Below are 21,791 nucleotides of genomic sequence, written 5' to 3'. Positions count from 1 at the left end.
CAGGAAGGAAATTTCTGGGGTAACAGTAATGTTCTATACTCTGATGCACAGTGGATCAATCACACAGGCATATGTAATTATTATAACTCAATGAATATATACTGAAGATTTTGGCATTTTGTTGTCATATATTTTATATCAATAGAATAAAAAATAGAAGCAAATAATGAATCCTGACTAATGATATGCATGTTGATGGATGGATACAAAATAAATCAAATGCAGTAAAATATTCATGGTAAAAACTGGGTGGTAAATCTACGGGTGTTCATTTAAAATTCTTTCAAGCTTGCTGTATGTTTGAAATTTTCATAACAAAATATTGGGGACAAGTTCTCCCTTCATTCCTTCACAAAATTTCCCCTGACTTTTCTCCGTGTAGACTCAGGGGCCACAGGCAGCTGTTAGTTTGGGGACAATACCATCCTGAGGACTGAAGCCTGGGGGAGACCCTCGCAATAAAGGAGGGAGCCAACTGGACTCTAGCCACCCCCTTGAAAGTGCTGGGTTAGGAGAAAAAGCATCTACTAAGGTGTCCCATCACCGGGCAGTGGAATTGCTGCTCTGCAATCATTCTAGAAAAAAACAACCTCTTTTCTTGCTCCCTAGCTTCTTCCCTCTTTCCACTCTCACCTATGGAAAGTATGTAAGTCATCGACAAACCCAAATCTCCCTGTCCGCCCACACTTGCCTCTGTATTGCCCCACATTCAGAGCTATCTACATATTTCTAAGGATATAGATTGGTGGATTTTTTTCTTCTTTCTAATAAAAAAATACTTGCCAAGACTTCATGCACGTGCTTCAAGACGTATACATGTTCCTTGTGTAGATCAGAGCACAAAGTCACACATCAATCATTACATGGTTCACATAAATGTCACCACTCAAAGCCATATGATGCACGGTCCTCACATGGAAGAGACAGGCGTTCTGGAATGAAAACTGTTTCATCAAGTTTCAACTAAAATCTAAATCTACTTTGAGGAGGCTTCTAACCAGACCATGTGCTCCCCACAGGAAAAGCAGTAACGTATTCTGAGGAGTGATGCCACAACCTCTCCTCTGTTTCTTCCTCTCACGACCATCTTTCCTCCTTTAATTCCCTTCTTCTGACTACCTCCCCTATAATTACTTATAATTACAGTATTGCCATGTGTCATACACATGACAAACAATAAAACTTATTCATAATGAAATGATGAAGTCACCGGTTTTTGGTGAAAATGTAGCTTTATAAAAACTATCATGTCTTCATTCTAAATGAAGATCTAGTCTTCATTTATAGGCAAAGCTCTGACAGGCAGAGGGCCCTTCCGAAGTCAGCCATGCTGGAAGCCCACCCAGGAGCTGGTCTCCTGAGTTGTTTCCTGCTTTTTTTCTACATATCTGCTGCCTTTCCCAACTTCATGAACTACTTCTTGTGAGTACTGGAGACTCCTCTGAGATTTGCCTGGTCACTCTAGTGAAATATTTGCCTTTCATTGCCACTTTCTGCTATGGACTGAAGACATGTATTCCCCCAAAATTCGTATGTTGAAACCTAATGCCCAATATGATGGTATTAGGAGGAGGGTTCTGAGGGTGGAGCCCTCATGATTGAGATTAGTGCCCTTTGAAGGAGCCTCCAGAGAGCTAGGTAGTCCCTTCCACCCTGTGAACCTACAGTGAGAAGACATCCGTCAGTGAGGAAGCAGGCCTCGCTGGACACCAAATCTATTGGCACCATTATCTTGGACTTCCCAGTCCCCAGAACTGTGAGAAATAAATTTCTGTTGCTTATAAGCCACTCAGATTATGACATTTTGTTACAGCAGCCCAAACAGACCAAGACACTTTGATTTCAAGCTGCCAGTCCTGAGCCCTCATTGTAATTTAATGTGCTGATAAAACTGTTGATATTTTCCCTTCTTAATTGGCCTTAGACAGAGGAGTTAAATTCCCAAGGCAGCATCTTACTTCTCTCTGGGCTCTTTGATGACCAGTGCATCTGGTTTTCCCCATCACCAAGAGCCACCTGTCACCTGTGAACTGTGGAGAAGCTAGGATACACTCTGGCAAAGCTAATGGCCCTCTTGGAACCAGCAAGTAGATTCTGACTCATCAAGGGACTGCCACCATGAACCCAGTCAGGCAGTGAAGTTCTTGAACAGGACAAGGCCTGGGACTGTTCTTAAAGGGGCAGAGAAAGACAGCCACCACCCGAAAAGAGTGATTTCTCACAGATCCTAAAATGGCTCCAGCTGAAGGCATGTTGACACGCTGACTCCAAGTTGGCATTTAAGCCTGAGCCCTCATTGGCATTTAAGATGCTGAGGCAGGGGCGCCTGGGTGGCTCAGTTGGTTAAGCGACTGCCTTCGGCTCAGGTCATGATCCTGGAGTCCTGGGATCGAGTCCCACATCGGGCTCTCTGCTCGACAGGAAGTCTGCTTCTCCCTCTGATCCTCCCCCTCTCATGCTCTCTGTCTCCCATTCTCTCTCTCAGATAAATAAATAAAAAATCTTTAAAAAAAAAAAAAAAAAAGATGCTGAGGCAGCTGTTCGGATTTTCTCCTATAACTAAAAATTAGCCTTTGAACCAAAAAGTTAAATTCTCAAGGTAGCACAAGAGCATTCATATCTCAGCGCCTTAGGAAAGGCAAATGGCTGGTGCCAGTTTGTCCCAGAAAAGAAAAGGAAAAGAAAAGGCAAAGCTAGTGTGTGCTATTTTTATAATTTGAGTTGAATATATATATTCAACAAATGAGTCTAAAATTATGAGAAATTAAACAACTTTGATGTTAAGAATCCATCCAATTAATCTTTGAAGCTTCTGTTTCTTTGTTCATAATTTGTTAAGTATACAAGCATTCAGCTTTTATACATTGAAGTGCACATTGGAACTTCGATTATTAAGAGGAAGTTGTCAAGGTCTGCTCCTTCTCTTAAAAAAAAAAACCTGTAACTGAGGCTTTGTTTATTTGCAAATATATACTCATAGCATATAGAGTGACTTTTAAGAGCTCTCATTCCTGAGTCACACTATTTTGGTCTTGAATTACAATTTGCTCATGAATCTTATTTTATTGTCTTAAGCCTTCATTTTCTCATTTGTAAAATGAGGATAATAATAATAATAATAATATATCTTGCATGGGGTTGTGAGGATTCAACTGGACTTGGTTACAAAGCACTTAGGACAGCGCCTGGCACATAATAAGTTTTCAATAAATGTGAGCAATTATTACTGTAGTCATTGTATTATTACTATCAGTGAGCTAAACTTTTCTCCAACCATGTTTATATTATTAATTTCATTAGTCAATCCTCATTTCTTCTGTAGCACAAAGATAAATTTCAACTTTCTAAATTGGTTTGAATAAATCTGGTCTTATTATAGTTCTTTTTATCCAAAACTAATTAATTAATAGATTTGCAAATAATAAAATTTCATTATACTTTGGATCCTTCAAGTTACTAACCCCCCAAAAGCAATAAAAATTATTATAAGCAATAACAAATATTTTATGATAAAGTTCATGAAGAGACTGAAATACTTACACTACCTACATAAAACATGAGTGCAAATATTAACATTTCCATGGGGAAAGATAATGAATTTCTAATGCCAAACAATTTCACCAGCCTAAAATATTTTCTTACATTTATTTTATATTTAAAAAAAAAACTCACTCTTCGTATATCATCAATTTAATGGTATTATGACTAGTAGTTCATAAAACTTCAGAATTCTCTTAATGCTTTAGAGCTCTGTGTAATTGCTCTAGTAAATCTGTGAAGTGAAAATACCAGAAGACCTGACTATGGAAGCTATAACAGGGAACAAACCACTGGCCATCTCTTGATTGTATCATTGAGCAAGTCTTTTCTCCCCTAGAAAGACCTAGGGACTTGCAAACATGTGTTTTTTATAACCGTAACAAAAATAACTGGCCTTACTAAGAGGCTTTCTAACCTTCCTACAAACAGGCTGCACTCCCCAGAGACTTCACAAAAATTTACTAAGGAGATATCCTAAACAAAGATGTATGACTATATGGCTAAGGCCTCCTTTGCCTATATAGTCAAAGTAAGTGCCTGTGTGTTTGATTTCACAGGTGTTAGAAAAGCCATACCTCAGACTCAATGAGGTTTAGTAATATGCTCATTAAGCACCTACTAAGTCCCAGATGCTAAGTGTGCTAAATTTGGTGCTAATTTGGTGCTAAATGTGCTGAAATAAATAGGACATTGGTTATCCCTACCTTCCAGGTATTTAGAGCCTAACTCCAGAAAAACTATTGTCAGTAAAGGCCATGACATTTGGTACGATCCATATGCTATGACACAGGCCAGCATAAGTCACCAACATCCCACCAACTGCCAGCTCATGAATGTATGAATTTCCCTTTAAAGATATAAGACTTTGCATTGTATTATTAGAGATGAGGTTTAAAACAGAAATATCCCAAGAGAAATAAAACAGTGAATCAAATCCAGACTAAGGCGCTGGTTTTAAAACTGTGCTTCGTCAATTTCATGTGCCTTCGGGGCTCTTCCATCTTTCAATCAGAGCATCTCAGACCTTATCTGTTTTACATATTTGAGCTCTTCCTAAGTTTTCATTTTGTAGGAAATATTCCTTGGCTAAAAATAACAAACACACAGCTAACAAGTGAAAAACAAACTAACAAAGGATTAAATATTACTGTGTGTGCTGAAAGATCTTCTTCTCAAAGCAGGTTCAGAGGAAGGGCAGAGTTAGGTTAGGAGCTTTAGGGATGAGGAGCAGGAGAGGGAAGCCGGAACAAAGATGGTTTAATTCATTCCAGGGAAAAGAGTTGTGGAAACTAGGAAATGGAAGGGAAGCCCTTCGAAGAGGAACCTCAAAGAAAATAGTTTATATTCAATTTCATTACATATAAGTGAGGAAAATATAGTCTAATTTCTTTTCAAAAAGAGTACAAAAACCAAGTGAAACCCAAATTCCAAGTGGCATATGGCTATCATCTCCTAAAACCTATATTCGGCAATCATTTCCACAACACATTCTGCATTAAGACCCTATGCTCCACTTCCAATGAAACAGCATTCTGTTGAGTTGTCTCTTACACACTTTTCCTCACTCCCCCACTTTCTTTATTCCTTCTTTAGCAAAGTGGCTTATTGCCTTTGCAATAATAAGTGATTAATAGGTTGCCTACCTACCTCAGGGAGAATTTACAGTGCACCTCCCCTCTAAAAAGAAAAAAAAAATCTCTCTATGTTAATCTCTCTCAGAGTGGGATTCAGTTGCTAAGGAGATACAGGGGAATTCCCAGCTTTCAGGATCAAGTCTTCAAATATAATTTAAGTAATTATGGGCATGACCCAAAGGCAAAATGGAACTAGAGAACATTCTTCCTTTCTGCCCTTTCCATCTAAAAATGTGCTGTATTATCCAAATAGAGAGTTACAGAAATCCACATGGCTCTCTATTTGTAGCCTAGAACAGAAGCCCACTGGCCTGTACCATATACTGTCTGGGGTCACAAGAGCCAAGGGGAAGTTGCTTAACCAGAAAACCTTGATAATCCCAACCCTCTATTCAGCACTCTGTGCTTCTCAATCAGGCTATCTAAGCCTAAATTTAAGATTAACGGAAGTGTTGCCAAGTCTAGATCAGCTCTAAAAGAAATACAATGTGAGCCACATATGTAATTTAAAATTTTCTAGTAGTCACATTTTTAAAAATGAAAAGAGATGAAATTAATTTTAAAAACATACAGTAATTATTATAGATTTTATTTAAATTATATCCAAGTATTATCATTTCAACATTAATCAATATTAAAAATTAATGAGATACTTTACATTCTTCTTTTGTTCTGCCTTCAAAATCTTGTATTTTGTACTTATATACCTCTCAATTCAGATACTGGCCTTAGATTTTCTAAAGTATCCACTTGCAAAAATATAGTCACATACTCAAGTTGTTCCAAACATGGTTAAAAGTTTTCCAATGACTGAATTATCAGTTTTTTGTCCTGAAATTAAAATGACTTAAAATTAAATATTCAGTTCCTTAGTTTCCCTGATCACACTTCAAGCACTGAATAGCCATTTGTGGCTAGTAGACACCATACTGGACAGCATACTACATTAAAACCTGCTATAGATATCTCAAAAGTTGGCGACATTGAAATAAAGGGAATGAGATGAATTCTTACAAGGTGCACCAATAACTTTAGTGTTCTAAGGATTAATAATTAAAAGTCTCCTCAAAGCTGGTGGAGCATGAAGCATTATGCACTGAGTTGTTACGGAAGTGTGATACTCACATTCTGCCTTATCAGGCATAGCCTTTGCAGCAACCATGATGGGCGGTTAGGGTGATCTTCTTTTTTGCAAGTTGGGCTCCAAGTCCCTAAACACAATTACATTAAATAATGCATTGATTATAAATACTAATTTTTAGCTATTTCTTTCACCCACTCATAAAAGAAAATTGGATGAATCATTAACACTTGTTATACATCACTCCTCTGCTCTAAAATCTTCCATGCCTACCCCTCCAAAAGACAGAGATAACAACAGCTAGCACTGGGTGGGGCTCTGTGGTTTACCAAGTGCTTGTATATACGTATTACCTTACTGGTTCCAAACAACCTGACAGGAACTATTGTCCCACTTTTGGCAGATGTAGAAACTGGAGCTCAGAGATGTGAGACAACTTGTCGATGTAAGCAGTTATTTCATGGCACATACAGAACTCAAGTCCCCATCTTTGGGCCTAAGTCCTAAACAGGCTTCTCCGATTTCTCACTATTTTCCAAATAATATCCTGTTAATACCTGGCACATACCTTACACGTCCTTGCCTTGAGCTTAGGTTGAGGCTAGCCTTCTACTCAGAATGCCCTGCTCTCACACCTTTTTTTTTTTAAAAAACATATGTCCTGCCCATCCTTACAGCATAGGTTCAAATCCTACCTCCTTCATGATCACCCGGGCCTCTAGGGGTCTGCTCTTGTAAACACAGTAGTCATGATGTCCATGTCTCTCATTTGAAACTTATCAAATGCTTCTGTGTAAGGAGCAAAAAAAAAAAAAGAGTGATAAATATAAATAGAAGTCCTATATTCTCAATTAAACTCCAAGTGCCTTGAAAACCAAACTATACTTCATACCAGGGGCTCCTCAACCCTGGATGTCTAGTAGAACTGCCTGGGTGGGAGGTGGTTAAAAATATATCCGTCTAGAGTGGAACCTAGGCATCTGCATTTTTTAAGTTTCCCAAAACATTCAAACAGTCAGCTGGAGGAGCGAACCCCTGCCTTTTGCCTTGACCTTCATGGTTCCCGGCTCAGTGCATTCCATTCTGGAGGTGCTCAAGAAAGGGCTGATTAAAGTGTTTATTGAGCTGAGCCCTTCCTCCTACATTTGAAATTATCATTACTTCCAAAGGATTATTCAAAATGCATCAAATGTTGCCCCTACAGCCAGGGAATCAGTTACACCAGTGCATACTACTGTGTGCTCACATTGCTTTATAATTAGAAATAGCAACATTAAATGCTTTACAGAGTCCCATGGAGCCTCTTGTTCTAAAACTCTAGGTATAATTTTCAGTTAGCTGACTAGAGCATCAAACTGTAGTGAAGTGTCCAAGACCTGTTAAATAATTTGGGGATTATTTGAGTAAATCCACAAGCCATGGGGCGCCTGGGTGGCTCAGTGGGTTAAGCGTCTGCCTTCGGCTCAGGTCATGATCCTGGAGTCCTGGGATGGAGTCCCGCATCAGGCCCCCTGCTCGGCGGGAAGCCTGCTTCTCCCTCTGACCTTCCCTCCTCTCATGCTCTCTCTCTCAAATAAATAGATAAAATCTTTAAAAAAAAATCCACAAACCATCATGGCCCTATGGAAGTCATGACTCTATGGCCACATGCTCTTAAATAAAAGACTACGACACTTTCCCTCAACTTCCACCCAGAGGGGGAAAAATTTTATAGTTACAGTTTTAAAAAACAAATCTGGAACATCTAAAAATGATTAAATCTCAAATTGTCAGCATTATACCATGGGCAAGAGCACCAACCATGTACCTCATCTGCCTAGTTCTACAAATGAACTGGGACAAATTAAAATACTGCACCTCCCTTAGCAATTAACAATCAGAACTCATCTTCTGGTCTGGCTTAATTACTGTCTTCTTTTCATTTAAATATGTGAAGAAAATAAAGGTGTTTTGTACTCTGTCATTTTCTTGTTTTCTTGTCTATCTCCATAGAAATGGACTCTTCTCTGGGGCGTTTAGCTCCTCCACCTTAATTCAGTGTGCCAGGAGTGTCAGCCTGCATTAAATTGGCTGGCAAGCAAGACATCCCACAGCCCTTTTAATGCACAAAACTAGCCAAGCATCTTAAAGGGGTGCTGGCATGGTAATGCCCCCGCAAACCGAGATGATAGAGGATGCTGAGACAGGAGCTGGGGGTGGAGGAAGCCCTGGAGGATGGAATTACTTAAAGATAAGCAGCACACTGACATGGAATATCGGCAGATAGAAAACCCTCTCCACTTTACATCCCCAGCAGACAGTCAGGAAATGCTGAGTCCCTCCTGATACGTTGATCGATTAATAAGTGCAAATCTAGTGTCTGGGTTGTACAAGGGGTATGCCATCTATTTTGGAAGAAAAGGCAAACACGTAAGTCAAAATTCTAAATAAAATGCAAACAACTGTATACCAGATGTCATAAGAAAGTCTGTGAGCTAGGGTGCCTGGCTGGCTCAATGGGTAGAGCATCCGACTCTTGATCTCAGGATCATGAGTTTGAGCCTCACCATTGGGTGTAGAGATCATTTAAATTAAGAAAAAAAAAAAGTCCGTGAGCTTTGTAAATAAGTGATATAAATCCATGAGTGCCATGAGTTCACATGAAGATGGGATCCCTGGAGGCTGAGAAAGTGACCTAAGAAAAGTGTTCAAGGGAGACTAGGCGAAATGGAAGGTTAGGTGTAGGGGTAATAGTGACATTTTGATTAACTGGTTCAGTACAGGCATCGACCAGGTAGAACTGGATGCTGGCCAGCACACCTGTGTGGTACTGAATATCAGTCCTTCGTGGGTCAGATTGGCTGATTTAAGAGGAACAGAGAAGCAAATGCAAGGTAAGAACAGAATGCACATGGTTTGGGGGACAGCAAGCAGTGGCTCTGTTTAAGCAAAGGGTTGGACTCTATGCTGCTGAAATGGGCAACAAACCATTGAAGTATTTTGAAGCAGGCACTGACATAAGTAGTGTTCTAGAATGTGACTTCCATAAGGAAGGACTTTGTTTTCTTCCCTGCAGTAGTCCCAGTGCCTTTAAGAGGACCTGGCCTAAAGAAGGATTTCAAAAACTGTGGAAAGAGTAATTATGGCAACAGCATGCTGGACAGGGATGCCCTACCTTTTCATGTCACATCTGTGAAAACATCCTTCCTCCCTTTCTCCTCCAGGAGGTGCAACTCAAGGCTCTCCTATTGGGTTACAGGAAGGCTAAGGGCTTTCTATTTCTATGCAGATAAAAAGCAAACAAAAGTAGAAACAGTATTTCCCTTCCTTATCTCCTTAGCTTATCCTTGCAAAGCGGATGACTGATAAGACTTTATCATGGTACCCTGTATAATTAAGGATCCTGGTGACAAAAAACTGCCCTATGGCCTTCAGCAGGACTTGGGGAAACAGGTCATGATCCACGGATCTAAACAGGCAGTTTCAACAGCTGATAGAAGTGTGCATGAGAGCAATCTTCCTGACCTTCAATCACATGCTACTCCCTTCCCACTTCTCCACGTTAGAAATCGTACCTATACCCACCCAGTTGCGCAAGCCATAAAACGTTGACTCCTTCTATATTTTACCTACCACATCCAATCCATCAAGTCTTCTACATTTTAACTTCAAAATATATCTCCTTCTCCTCAATTTCCCTCTCCCGGCCACAATCATCTCGTTCTTGGAATGTTGAAACAGCCTCCTAACTGCTGTCTTAATCCCCACTCTTATCCTATTCCAATTCCTTCTCCACACAGCAGGAGTTGTCTTCTTAAATGTGTATCAGGGCGTATCATTTCCTTTCAGTGACTTCCAAATGCATTTAGAATAAAACCCAGCTCCTTGCCTTGGGCTTTTCTCTCTCTTGCAACTGAGTAAATATGGATGAAAAATATAGGACTGACATCCCACTGCTCCACCGAGAACTGAGCCAAGGGGCTTGCTTTGACTTTTCTTAGCCTTTAGTTTCCTCATTTGTAAAATAAAACTGTTGGGCAAGAAGACCTCAAAGGCCCCATTACTTTCTAAAATCTATTATTACATTGCTTTTGTAATGTATATAATTCTAACTGGCCCCAAATTTCAAAAAACTGCGTGGTTAAGGGTTCCCGTCTCCATCCTGTCCCTCTCCACTTTTCTCTGTTCTCTGGAACTTGGGAACAGAATATCCAAGAAAGTGGCCTAGGCCTGACCTCTTTCCATCACGTCCCTGGTTGCAACCCCCGCCCCCCCCGCCCCCACCGTGTGCCTCTCAACCCTTGGCCACTACGATCGCCCTCTGAGATTTTGTCCAGTCATTTGTCCTGTTTCATTCTTTAATAAGTGTGAACCCTCCTCCACTTTTTCTCTTTCAAGTCAACAAGGACCTTCAGGTCATTTTCCAGATCTGCTTCCTGACTTCTCTCTGCTGAGTCTCCTTGTCCCTCTGACCAGACATCAGATATGCTGGTACCAAACAACAGGAATGAGAAAACGGAAAGGAGTGCAGGGAAAGAAAACAAAATGGAACAAGTCCAATACAGCAGAGCCAGTATTAGGCATCTATAATGGGTAAAAATGTATACCAGACAATAGGAGAATAAAAAAAGTACAACTGCATAATTAAAATTATGAACCAAATTAGTCAGATGGCCATAAAATGAGTTGGGAAGAAGATACTATATGAATGCATGATCATTAATACCAGCTACGCTGGGATCCTGGGGAATGCGCGTGACAGTGGCAAGCACACTGCTTTCCCGACACGGAAACCTCCCTATGATTCTCTAATTAACTTGGGTGAATACACTTCTCAGAGCCAGAATTGGGAAGGAAAAGGACATAATTGAATCATTAGGATATTTGCTCCAGCTGACACAAACAGCAGAGTCTCAGAGCACTGTGGAGAGAGCAATGTTGGATTTCAGTCCTGATTCTGCCATTGCACAAGTGTGTGATCTTGGCCAAACCACTTAACCTCACTGAATTCCACCTCCTTTCTGAATTCCTGTCTATAAGTGAAGGATTTAAAATAGACACACAATTTTTAAAAGAGGAGCTTCAACCGATGTTTAAAGGAACTCTTCCTCAGAAGTCAATGAGGAGAACAGATAAAAGCCTTGCTGTTCTGACCAAAGAGGGTCTCAGGGCTTCTCCCGGCATGGGGGTCACTGCCACCAACCCCAACCCCAACGCTACCGGATCAGAGACACCCAGCCGATGATTTCACAGGGACCTTCTGGATGTAAGGTTCAACTTCACCAAACAGATGTTATGCTCTATTTCCTTGTGGTCTTGCATGAACACTGACACTAATGAAGAGATCCCAAATATTTCTGGTTTTACATAAAATAGTTAAATCTTTAAGTCACAAAAGAAAGCTGTTAATTTCATCTCAATTCTAAAGTCATGAAAAAGAAGATGCTAAACTGGGAAGACTCGAACATGATACTTTAAAATACTCTTTAGCTAAAACATAGGAATTCTTTCCCATTTGGCCTCAATGTGTACAACTGGTCCTTCTGAGCCATAATCAGTAAGCTATAGAGTTTTTCTGTGATCTTACCTTAGGGTTTTGATATACAGACGTATAAAGTAGGATCTGGCAATACATGAACATGTACATTGAAGGCCACCAAGAATCAAAGCTTACTGACAGAAGATGATGGGCTGGCTTTAGTGACATAAGACTATCATCCCATAGTGGTTAAGTGGAGTAACGTGGGGGGGAAAGGAAAGCAAGCAATGTCAGATGGAGCCATACCTCAGTAAAGAGATCATCTACTAGAGGGAATTGAAATACTGACTTTTAGTCCCCGTACTTTCCAAAATTATAAGCACAAAAATAACATATAAAAAAATAAATAACTTCTACAAATCAAAGAAAAAAATGGACAATCTAATATAAAAGTAGGCAAATGATTGCAATAGACACTTTGCAAAGGGGATTTTCAAATGGGAAATCAGCAAGCGAAAAGATGCTCAAAACTCATCAGTCATTAGGAAACACAAAGTAAAACCACAAGTACCACACCCCCAAATGAATGGCTTTAACAAAATCCTAAGTGTTGGCAAGGATATAGAGCTACTGAAATACTCATTTACTGCCTGTGGGGAGTGTAAATTGGTAATCTTTGGAAAACTATTTGGCAGTACCTTCAAAACCTAAATCTACAACTAGGTATGGCTCAGCCCTGCCACATCCAACAGAAACACTACATTGTGTACTGAAAGCCACACGTAAGAATGATCACTGCAGCACTCTTCTGTAATAGGTGAAAACTGGAAGCAACCCAAGTGTCCACTGACGGCAGAAAAGATAAATCACAACAGATTCATACAAATGAATGTCTCAGCAGCGAGAATGAACTGCTGTACACACAGACAAAACTGATTCTCACACACATAATCTTGAGAGAAAGCATAAAAGAGGACACACTGTATGCTCTCACTAATATAAAGTTCAAAAACAGGTAAAACATTAATGGTAATAGAAAACAGAATAATGGTGACCTTTGGAGAAAGGGTGTAGAGTCTGATGGGGCACAAGGAAAGCCTCTAGGGTGCTCGTAATGTTTATTTATCAGATGGTGGTTACACAAGTGGGTTTACTTTGTGAATATTCCTTGAGCTGTGCACTTAGAAATTGTGTACTTTTCTGATTATATGTTATACATCAATTTAAATTTATTTAACAATACATTTTAAGGTTTTTTTAAAAAAGATTTTATTTATTTATTTGAGAAAAGAGAGGGAGCACAAGTGGGGGTAGGGAGAGCGAGAAGCAGACTCCCCACGGAGCAAGGAGCCCAACGCAAGGCTCAATACAGGGCTGGATCCTAAGACCCAGACATCATGCCCTGAGCTGAAGGCAGCCACTTAACTGACTGAGCCACCCAGGTGCCCCCAATTTTAAGTTTTAATTATTAGTTTTTCAAAGTAACCTACTAAAACTCTGAAAACACTATTCTCATCATTACAGATAGTTTTATTTCTCCTCTTTTCTTTCTCAAAAGAAAAATGAAGCGTAGAGCTTTGCTAAAAGCCAACAATATCTTTGCTAGTCTAAGCCTGACTGGGGAAGGAACTAGTTTTTTTTTTTTCTTTTGTGTCTTCCATAAGACCAAGCACATGGCTAGCCAAGCAATAAATACCTCATAAAAAGCAGTTGATTTGAATTCCTGCAAGAAGTCCTCGATCATTATAATCTGCTGTTTTCAGAGTTATTAATATCTACTTAGAAATTTCACGACCACTAAATTTTCCATGTAACGTGTCATAATTTTTTGCAATGTGGCTGATGGACTTTGTTTAATTTTTTTTAATGGAGTTTATGGTGTCTAGTGGGTTACGCTGACATTAATAAATGAACAACAAAGAAACACATATGATGATGTGTATTTACACAGGAAAACTTCCTGGTGCTGGGACCAAATATAGTAGGGGAGGCTGGCCAAAGTCCCACAGGGTGGCCATTAGGAAAGGCTTTCTCAAAAAAGTGGTGTTTGTGAAATGATGGCTAAAGTGTGAAACAAGAGTTTCTTGGGCAAGGGGGGGAGGTGGCGATGTGCATTCATACATTATCAGGTTTACTCCTTCCAGCAGCTGCAGGAAGTAGTTAGGATTTCATTTCACTGCCTGGAGAAACAGGTTCAGAGAAGTTTGACCAACTTTTCCATGTTCCCACAGCTAGGATAGGGATTAAGGAGTGCCCTTGTCGTGATAAGCACCGGGTGATGTGTGGAATTGTTTAATTTTATGCACCTAGTTACCTTGACAGGAAGACCACAATTATCCAAATAAGAAAAGGGGCTGTTTTGGCCCAGATTGAGCAGTAATCATACACACAAACACACACGTGCGTGCATGTGCACACACGCGCACCCAGACACACACACAAGTTTCAGAAAGGCCGGCACTATTCCACATTTTTCTTGCCTCAAATTCCCAGTCTTTAAATTCAACCTTAAGACACTGACAGAAAGAAAGGGGCAGGGGAGGAGGTAATAAGGAAAGTATGGCTTTTCTTGAATGAAATGTTAAAAATACTGGAAGTTATATCTTATAAGTTTTATTTTGGTGAAATTTTAGTTAGAAACATATCAGATATGATATGTGTGTCCAGGAACAACAAAAAAGGTCATAGTGCTTTATTTCTTAAGTACTCTATTATATCAGAAACGCTTTCAAAATATCTTAGGAAGATTCACACGTCAATAAATGCAGTTATGCCTTCAATAATAATTGTGGCATGTTGTGACTCTGTTTTTTTTGTAATTTTCACAGATTAAAACTGTGCTGTTATAGAAGTACATTCTCAGGGCGCCTGGGTGGCTCAGTCTTTAAGCGTCTGCCTTCGGCTCAGGTCATGATCCCAGGGTCCTGGGATCGAGCTCCGCATCGGGCTCCCTGCTCCGCGGGAAGCCTGCTTCTCCCTCTCCCACTCCCCCTGCTTGTGTTCCTGCTGTCGCTATCTCTCTCTCTGTCAAATAAATAAATTAAAAAAAAAAAAAGTACATTCTCTCATCTATTTTTTTTAAAGATTTTATTTATTTATTTGAGAGAGACAATGAGATAGAGAGAGTATGAGAGGGGATAGGGTCAGAGGGAGAAGCAGACTCCCTGCCGAGCAGGGAGCCCGATGTGGGACTCGATCCCAGGACTCGATCCCAGGACTCCAGGATCATGACCTGAGCCGAAGGCAGTCGCTTAACCAACTGAACCACCCAGGCACCCCATTCTCTCAGCTATTAATCACACATGCCTTAAGTAGAAGACATTAACATTTTAGAAATAACAATAGAGTGAAAACCGGATTGAAAAAGCAGCTCCTGCTGAGATGTTTGGGACTATAAACAGTTAAAGACAACAATGAAAACACCATAAAGTTAATTACCACAAATTAAATAAAATAAATTAAAGGCCAAAACTGTTAAACTCTTTAAATGAAATTTGGCTGTGCTCAGAAATACTAGTTGATGTTAGAGATGTTAATCTAGAAATTTGAGGAAAATCCTGAAATACTGTAAATCCTGGGTCTACTTTTGGATTTCTTCTTTCTCGATCACCTTGTAAAAATATTTACAGGTTATGAAATGGTTTTGGAGTTTATTTTAAAACTGGAAACAATCTTAGGAGTTGCCTTCTTGTTAGCCTCTCATTTTATGGGTGAGGACACAGCAATATGGGGACGTAAGTGATTTGTCCAACTCAACACTGGGTTTGCCAATGAACTGGAACCAGAATTCCGGTCTCCTGACTCCTGCTAAAGCACAATTTTCCCTAACAAAATTCCTTCCAGTAAACAGTATACCTTCATGAATTCTTTCATGCCTTTACCTTCTACCTCCTCTTTGAATCAGTCCTTTTTCTTCCTACTTTATTCTAATAGAGACAATATAACATGGTGGTAAAGAGCAAAGATCTTAGGCTTAAGGGGGCCTGGGTTCAAGTTGAGGGCTCCGCCATTTCCTAGTCATTGACTGTAGGCCTCAGGGGAGCAATTCATCCCAGTTTGCCAAGTACTTTCTTGTTTTAAAACCAAAGGTCCTGAGTCCTGACAGCTACCTCAGTCCCAGACAAATTAGGTTAGCTACTTACTTAACTCGATAAGCTTGAGCTCTTTTATCTGTAAAATATAGATAATAATCATTCTTATGCCTCATAGTGCTGCTGGGAGATCAAATGAATGAATAAATGTATAAAAACATTCATTATAGCTCCTAAACCTGGCCCATGTAAGCCCTCATTTCCATACCTGTCACTTCCTCTTCTGCCTCTCCATGTTGGAGATGTAGCTCTGAAAGTCTTTAAGACACAGGTGATATGTAAAGCCTAGAGAAAATGAGTTTTCTGAGAAACAGGACAAGCAGCTGATTTGTGGAGAAATGGAATAGCACAGAAATAAAGAGTCCATTAAGAAGGAAGGAGAGTGTCTCAAGGCCATATTGGTCAACATAATCAGACCAAAAATGAAGGAATTTCAGGGCCATGGCATACATGTGAAAGCTTAGTAATAAATTCTATTCTTGAGTCTATAAATATATGCAGATTCTATAAAAGATTTTTTAAAAGTAAGAAAGAGGAAGTGAGGATAGGGGATAAAGAGGCATAATACTTTGTCTACTATACGGGATCAGTTTAGAAACATGAAAAATCATCAAAAGAGACCAAAAAATCTTTAATTACCACATCACTGATACATACAGTACCATATCTAGCATTTATATCTTCCTAGAAAAAAAAATCTCTAAGAGGAGTAACACATTAACAACAAATATTAAAACACTGATCTTTTTCTAACCAATATCTGGCTGAAGGCCATAAGGTAGGGATCTTCAGGAACCAGAAATAGAAAATAAGTGCACAGTGGTGATGGGATGGAAGCTGAGGATGCTGTCCCAGCTCCTGACACAGGCAGAGGCTACCTGGAGTTCAGCTCCAGTGGGATACCCAGAACTCAGCACAATTCCCATGTCAGGTACAGGATCAGGGCCAGGCCCTGCTAAAAAAGCCACCAGATGAGAGGAGGCAGAAAACAAAACTTCCAAACCACTGTTTGGAGCAAGGGCTTATCAAAAGCTCTATAATTGGGGAGGCAGAAGATACACACATGCCTCACCACCAGGACCTAGCCACACCAGCCACTGGCTCAGAGATAGGATTTGAAATACATTATTATCACAAGGGCAGGAGCCCAAAGGAACCAATATAAGACCTGGTTCTGCAATGGGAAACCTTGTGTCAGTTACAATATTGTGAACCAGAATGTGGTGGTTATAGAAGTAAATAAAATATAAAAATATAATAAAACTTCTACTCCACATAAGCCTGAAAATTATTATAAAATAATTTCAAAATTATAAAACACATATCCGAAACTAACACTAGGAAAGACAGTCAATAAAATCAACGACTAGAATAGTAATTCACTTCATAGGAAATGAAAATGATAAAAGAATATGAAAAAGAATTTAAAATAAGTAGGTTAAGACTCCACCAAGAGGGGCACCTGGGTGGCTCAGCTGGTTAAGCATCAGTCTTTGGCTCAGGTCATGATCCCAGGGTCCTGGGAATGAGACCATGTCAGGCTCCCTGTTCAGTGGGCAGCCTGCTTCTCCCTCTGCCCCTCCCCCTGCTCATGTGCACACGCTCTCTCTCTCAAATAAATAATAAAATCTTAAAAAAAAAAAAAAAAAACACTCTACCAAGAGACAGAGGAAGAAATAATATTCTTTAAAAAAATATATGAAAATATGAAACAAAACAGTCAGAAATAAAATAAAGACAAAAAAATCAGATGCCTTGGGGCGCCTGGGTGGCTCAGTCGTTAAGCGTCTGCCTTTGGCTCAGGTCATGATCCCAGGGTCCTGGGATCGAGCCCCACATCGGACTCCCTGCTCAGCGGGAAGCATGCTTCTCCCTCTCCCACTCCCCCTGTTTGTGTTCCCTCTCTCGCTGTGTCTCTCTCTGTCAAATAAATAAATAAAATCTTTAAAAAAAAAAAATCAGATGCCTTGGAATAAAAATATATTCTTTGAAAAAAAATTCTATAAGCTCAGTATACAGAATAAAATCTAGACTAGGTATAGTATAAGAGAATCAGTGACTTAATCAGAGAAAGACATGTATCATATGACCTCACTGATATGAGGAATTCTTAATCTCAGGAAACAAACTGAGGGTTGCTGGAGTGGTGGGGAGTAGGAGGGATGGGGTGCCTGGGTGATAGACACTGGGAAGGGTTTGTGCTATGGTGAGCACTGTGAATTATGTAAGACTGTTGAATCACAGACCTGTACCTCTGAAACAAATAACACATTATATGTTAAAAAAAAGAAGAAGAAGATAGCAGGAAGGGAAGAATGAAGGGTGGGGAATCGGAGGGGGAGACGAACCATGAGAGACTATGGACTCTGAAAATCAAACTAAGGGTTCTAGAGGAGAGGGGGGTAGGAGGATGGGTTAGCCCGGTGATGGGTATTAAAGAGGGTATGTTCTGCATGGAGCACTGGGTGTTACACGCAAACAATGAATCATGGAACACTACATCAAAAACTAATGATGTAATGTATGGTGATTAACATAACATAATAAAAAAAAGAGAGAGAATCAGTGACTTAAAAGATAATACTGAGGAATTTCCCAGAAGATAACAAAAAGAGATATAAATAAAAAGATAAAGTAACAATTAAAACATATAAAATGTAGATTGAAAGATCCCAACATGTATAGTTCCAGAAGTTCCAGAAAAAAAAAAATGGAGAAAAAGCAATGTTTGAAGTGCCAGTATTGAAAAATGACATGAATCTTGAGATTGAAACTACACTTGGATGCCAAGCAAGAAGAATAAAAATAAATCCACATCCAGACACGTCCTAGTGAGCATCAGGAATGAAGAGCAGAGTCATCTGTGTTCATTGTCTCTGATTTCTGTCTTCCCATTCTTTTTTGAACCCACTCTCATCAGGCTTTTGCCCTCCCTACTCTATCTAAACTGCTTCTAATGGACTCTGTGATGTACCAGCCAGAGCCTCACAAAGAACTTAATCCCCCGCTGCTGGAAATGCACCAGAAGAGAGCTCTCAATTATGACCTTTCCTCAGATTGCACTGGCTAAGGAATCACCTTGTCCAAAACCATGCCTCCTTCCAGTACAGCCCACTTTCGATGACTAGTCAATAAGAGGTTTGTGCAGGTCCAGATACGTCACCCCATCTCAACATTAGAGCTCCCCATGGGGTTTGCTGCAACCTTCACTAGACTGCATCACAGCCCAACTTCCCCTAATTCCTGCTTCCTTCCCTCCCCTTCCACAAATGACTATTCCAAAAGTACTTCCTAAAAAGCCTCTTGCTCATCTCCACCTCAGGGTCTGTCTCCTGGGGAACACAACTTGCCATTCCTTCTATCAAGGTCACTGCTGACCTTCATGCTATTAAATCCAACTGACGATTCTTAGTCCTTATCTTGGTTTACCTATTAACTGCATTTTATACATTTCATCACTGACTCATTCTTTTTTTTTTAAGATTTTATTTATTTATTTGAGAGAGAGAGAGAAAGAGAGAGAGTACAAGCTGGGGGAGCGGCAGGCAGAGGGAGAAGCAGATGCAGGGCTCAATCCCAGAACCCTGGGATCATGACCTGAGCCAAAGGCAGCTGCTTAACCGACTGAGCCACCCAGGCACCCTATCACTGAATCATTCTTGACATATTTTCTGCATTTGGCTCCAGGGAACCCCCACTGTCCTAGACCTTCTCTTACCTCCTCCTTAATGTCTTTTGCTAGTTCCTCCTCATTTCATTGACCTCAAAGTAACAAAATGTCCAAAGGCTCAGAACTGGAATCTCTTTTCTTTTCCACCACATATATTTACTTTGTTATTTCGTCCAGCTTCGTGGCTTTAAATACTATCTTTGTGTTCATGATTCACAAATACGTATTTATAGCCTGGTCCTCTCTCCTTGGCTATTTCACATTCCCATTTGAGTGTCATGAAAGCATCTCAAATTTTACATATTGAAACTGAGTTCTTAATTTTCCTCTGATCATTTTTCCAACCTCAGCAAATGACATGTCCACTCTTCCAGTTACTAAGGCTGAACAACCACCCTGACTCCTTTTTTTTTTTTTACATCCCACATCCTCGCCATTAGCTAATCCTAAGCCAGCAATACTTTCAAAATATATTCAGAATCTGATAGCTTCACGCCACCTTCACTGTTGACACTCTAGTCCGAACCATCACCATTTCTCACCTATATTATTAGAGTAACCTCTAACTGGCCTCATTCTGTTCCCTACCCCTTTCCTTCAATCTATTCTCAACCCAGCAACCAGAGCTATCCCACTAAAACCTAAGTCAGATCATGCCCTCCATTCAAAACCCGCTGATGGCTCACACAACCCTAGATTATCACTTACATCACTGACCTAATTTTTACCCCAGCACCTGTTCACTCTCCTGGAGCTACACTGATTTCCTGGTTGGTCTAGCCAGACCAGGCTTGCCCCCAACCTCAGAACATTTGCGTTTGCTATTTACTATGCCTGAAATGTTCCTTCAGATCTCCACAAGGTACCAATCCCTCACTTCTTGTAGGTGTACACTCAAATGTACCCTCTAAGTAAGGACTTCACAGCCACCTATATACAATTGGGATCCTGACCTCCCACAACCCTCCTAGCCCCCTCCTTGATTTACTTTCCTCCTTAGTATTAATACTATTTAGCAAACCATGCATTTTACTTGTGGCATGGCAGAAACTGCTAGCTGATTCCCAAATGTGTTTTCTCTTCCTCCTAGGCCCACAGCTGAACTACCTTTCCCAGGCATCCTTGAGGTTAAATGTGAACAAGTGACTGCATCCTAGCCATGAGAATATGGGCCTAAGTGGTGAGTGTCATCTCCAGGCCTAGTCCTTAAAAACCTCCTATGTGACCCTCCATGCTCTTTTCCCTCTCTGGCTGCTACAACGTTGGTGACCCCAGGACAGCATCAGAACTAAATGTTAAAGATGACACAGTCACAAAGTAGAAGAAGCCTATACCTTGAGAGCTCCCTAAGTAGGAACATCCATAAGAGACAGTGTGAAAAATAAAAAATAAAATCTCAAAGCATTAAGCCAGTGATAATCAGGGGTTTAATTTATTACAGCGACTGGCTTTATCTTAGCTAATATATTCACTTGTTAGACTGTAAGATCTATGAGTGCAGGGCATTTTTACTGCTTTGTACACTGATGAATACCCAGGGCCTAGAGCACTCACTGTCAATCAATAAATATTTGAAGGATAATGAATAAATGAATAAAAAAAAACATAAACTGCCACATAGAGAAAAGATAGGCTATATAGAAAAGGATGACAACTTTGGCAAAACCTTTCATCAGCAATGATAGTTGACAGAAGACAGTATCTTAGAACATTGGAAGAAAAATAACAAGAAATATAAAATTCAAAATCAATCTAAACTATCATGTAAAAGTGAGAACAAAATAAGGACTTTTAGAAATACTAAGTCTAAGAAATCTTGGCAAACACACACACACACCCTGAAAATGAGTCGTTAATGGACATACTTCAGGAAGAAGAAAGTGAGCCCAAAAGGAATGAATAAAATGCAAAAAAAAAAAAAATATATATATATATAAGCACAGAAATTTGATAATGTTTGTAAATTTAAATAACTATTACCTACAAAACTTATGAGTAGTTAATATGGATTTTTTTTTTATGTGGAACCAAAATTTTAAATATAATAACCAGGAAGGGGGTAGGGAAGATCCAGAAGGGAGCAATTTTCAATGGATTAAAAGTTCGGGGCCTTTGTCTTGCTTAAGAAGAGAATAAATATACTGACTAATTTTTTAAGAAAAAATTAGAGACAAATATTTCTACTAACATGTTAAAAGATAACTTCTAATAGAATGGCAATACAATGTATAGCTCTGAAACCACCAGAGGAATCTTATAATAATTACTGAAAACTCTATCAAGCCAAAAGAAGGCAAGAGAAGAAAAAAAAAAAAAA

The 21,791-nt window shown here is 39.7% G+C and overlaps 1 protein-coding gene across 1 annotated transcript in view; it reads right to left on the bottom strand.

Moving 5' to 3' along the window:
• IQCM (IQ motif containing M) overlaps positions 1-21,791 on the bottom strand; it is a 103,357-nt gene that overhangs the window by 42,830 nt on the left and 38,736 nt on the right. Inside the window, exons 2-3 of the mRNA XM_081813066.1 lie at positions 6,951-7,044; positions 6,300-6,385 (exon numbers count right to left, since the gene is read on the bottom strand). Coding sequence (XP_081669192.1) covers positions 6,300-6,336 — 37 coding nt within the window. The 5' untranslated portion in view covers positions 6,337-6,385; positions 6,951-7,044. The remainder of the gene's footprint in view (positions 1-6,299; positions 6,386-6,950; positions 7,045-21,791) is intronic.

Source organism: Leptonychotes weddellii, chromosome 2 (genome assembly GCF_054177405.1).
Source record: "Leptonychotes weddellii isolate Sample4059 chromosome 2, ASM5417740v2, whole genome shotgun sequence".
Taxonomy (NCBI): domain Eukaryota; kingdom Metazoa; phylum Chordata; class Mammalia; order Carnivora; family Phocidae; genus Leptonychotes; species Leptonychotes weddellii.
Note: the sequence above shows the minus strand (reverse complement) of the source record. Positions and strands in the feature narration are given on the sequence as shown.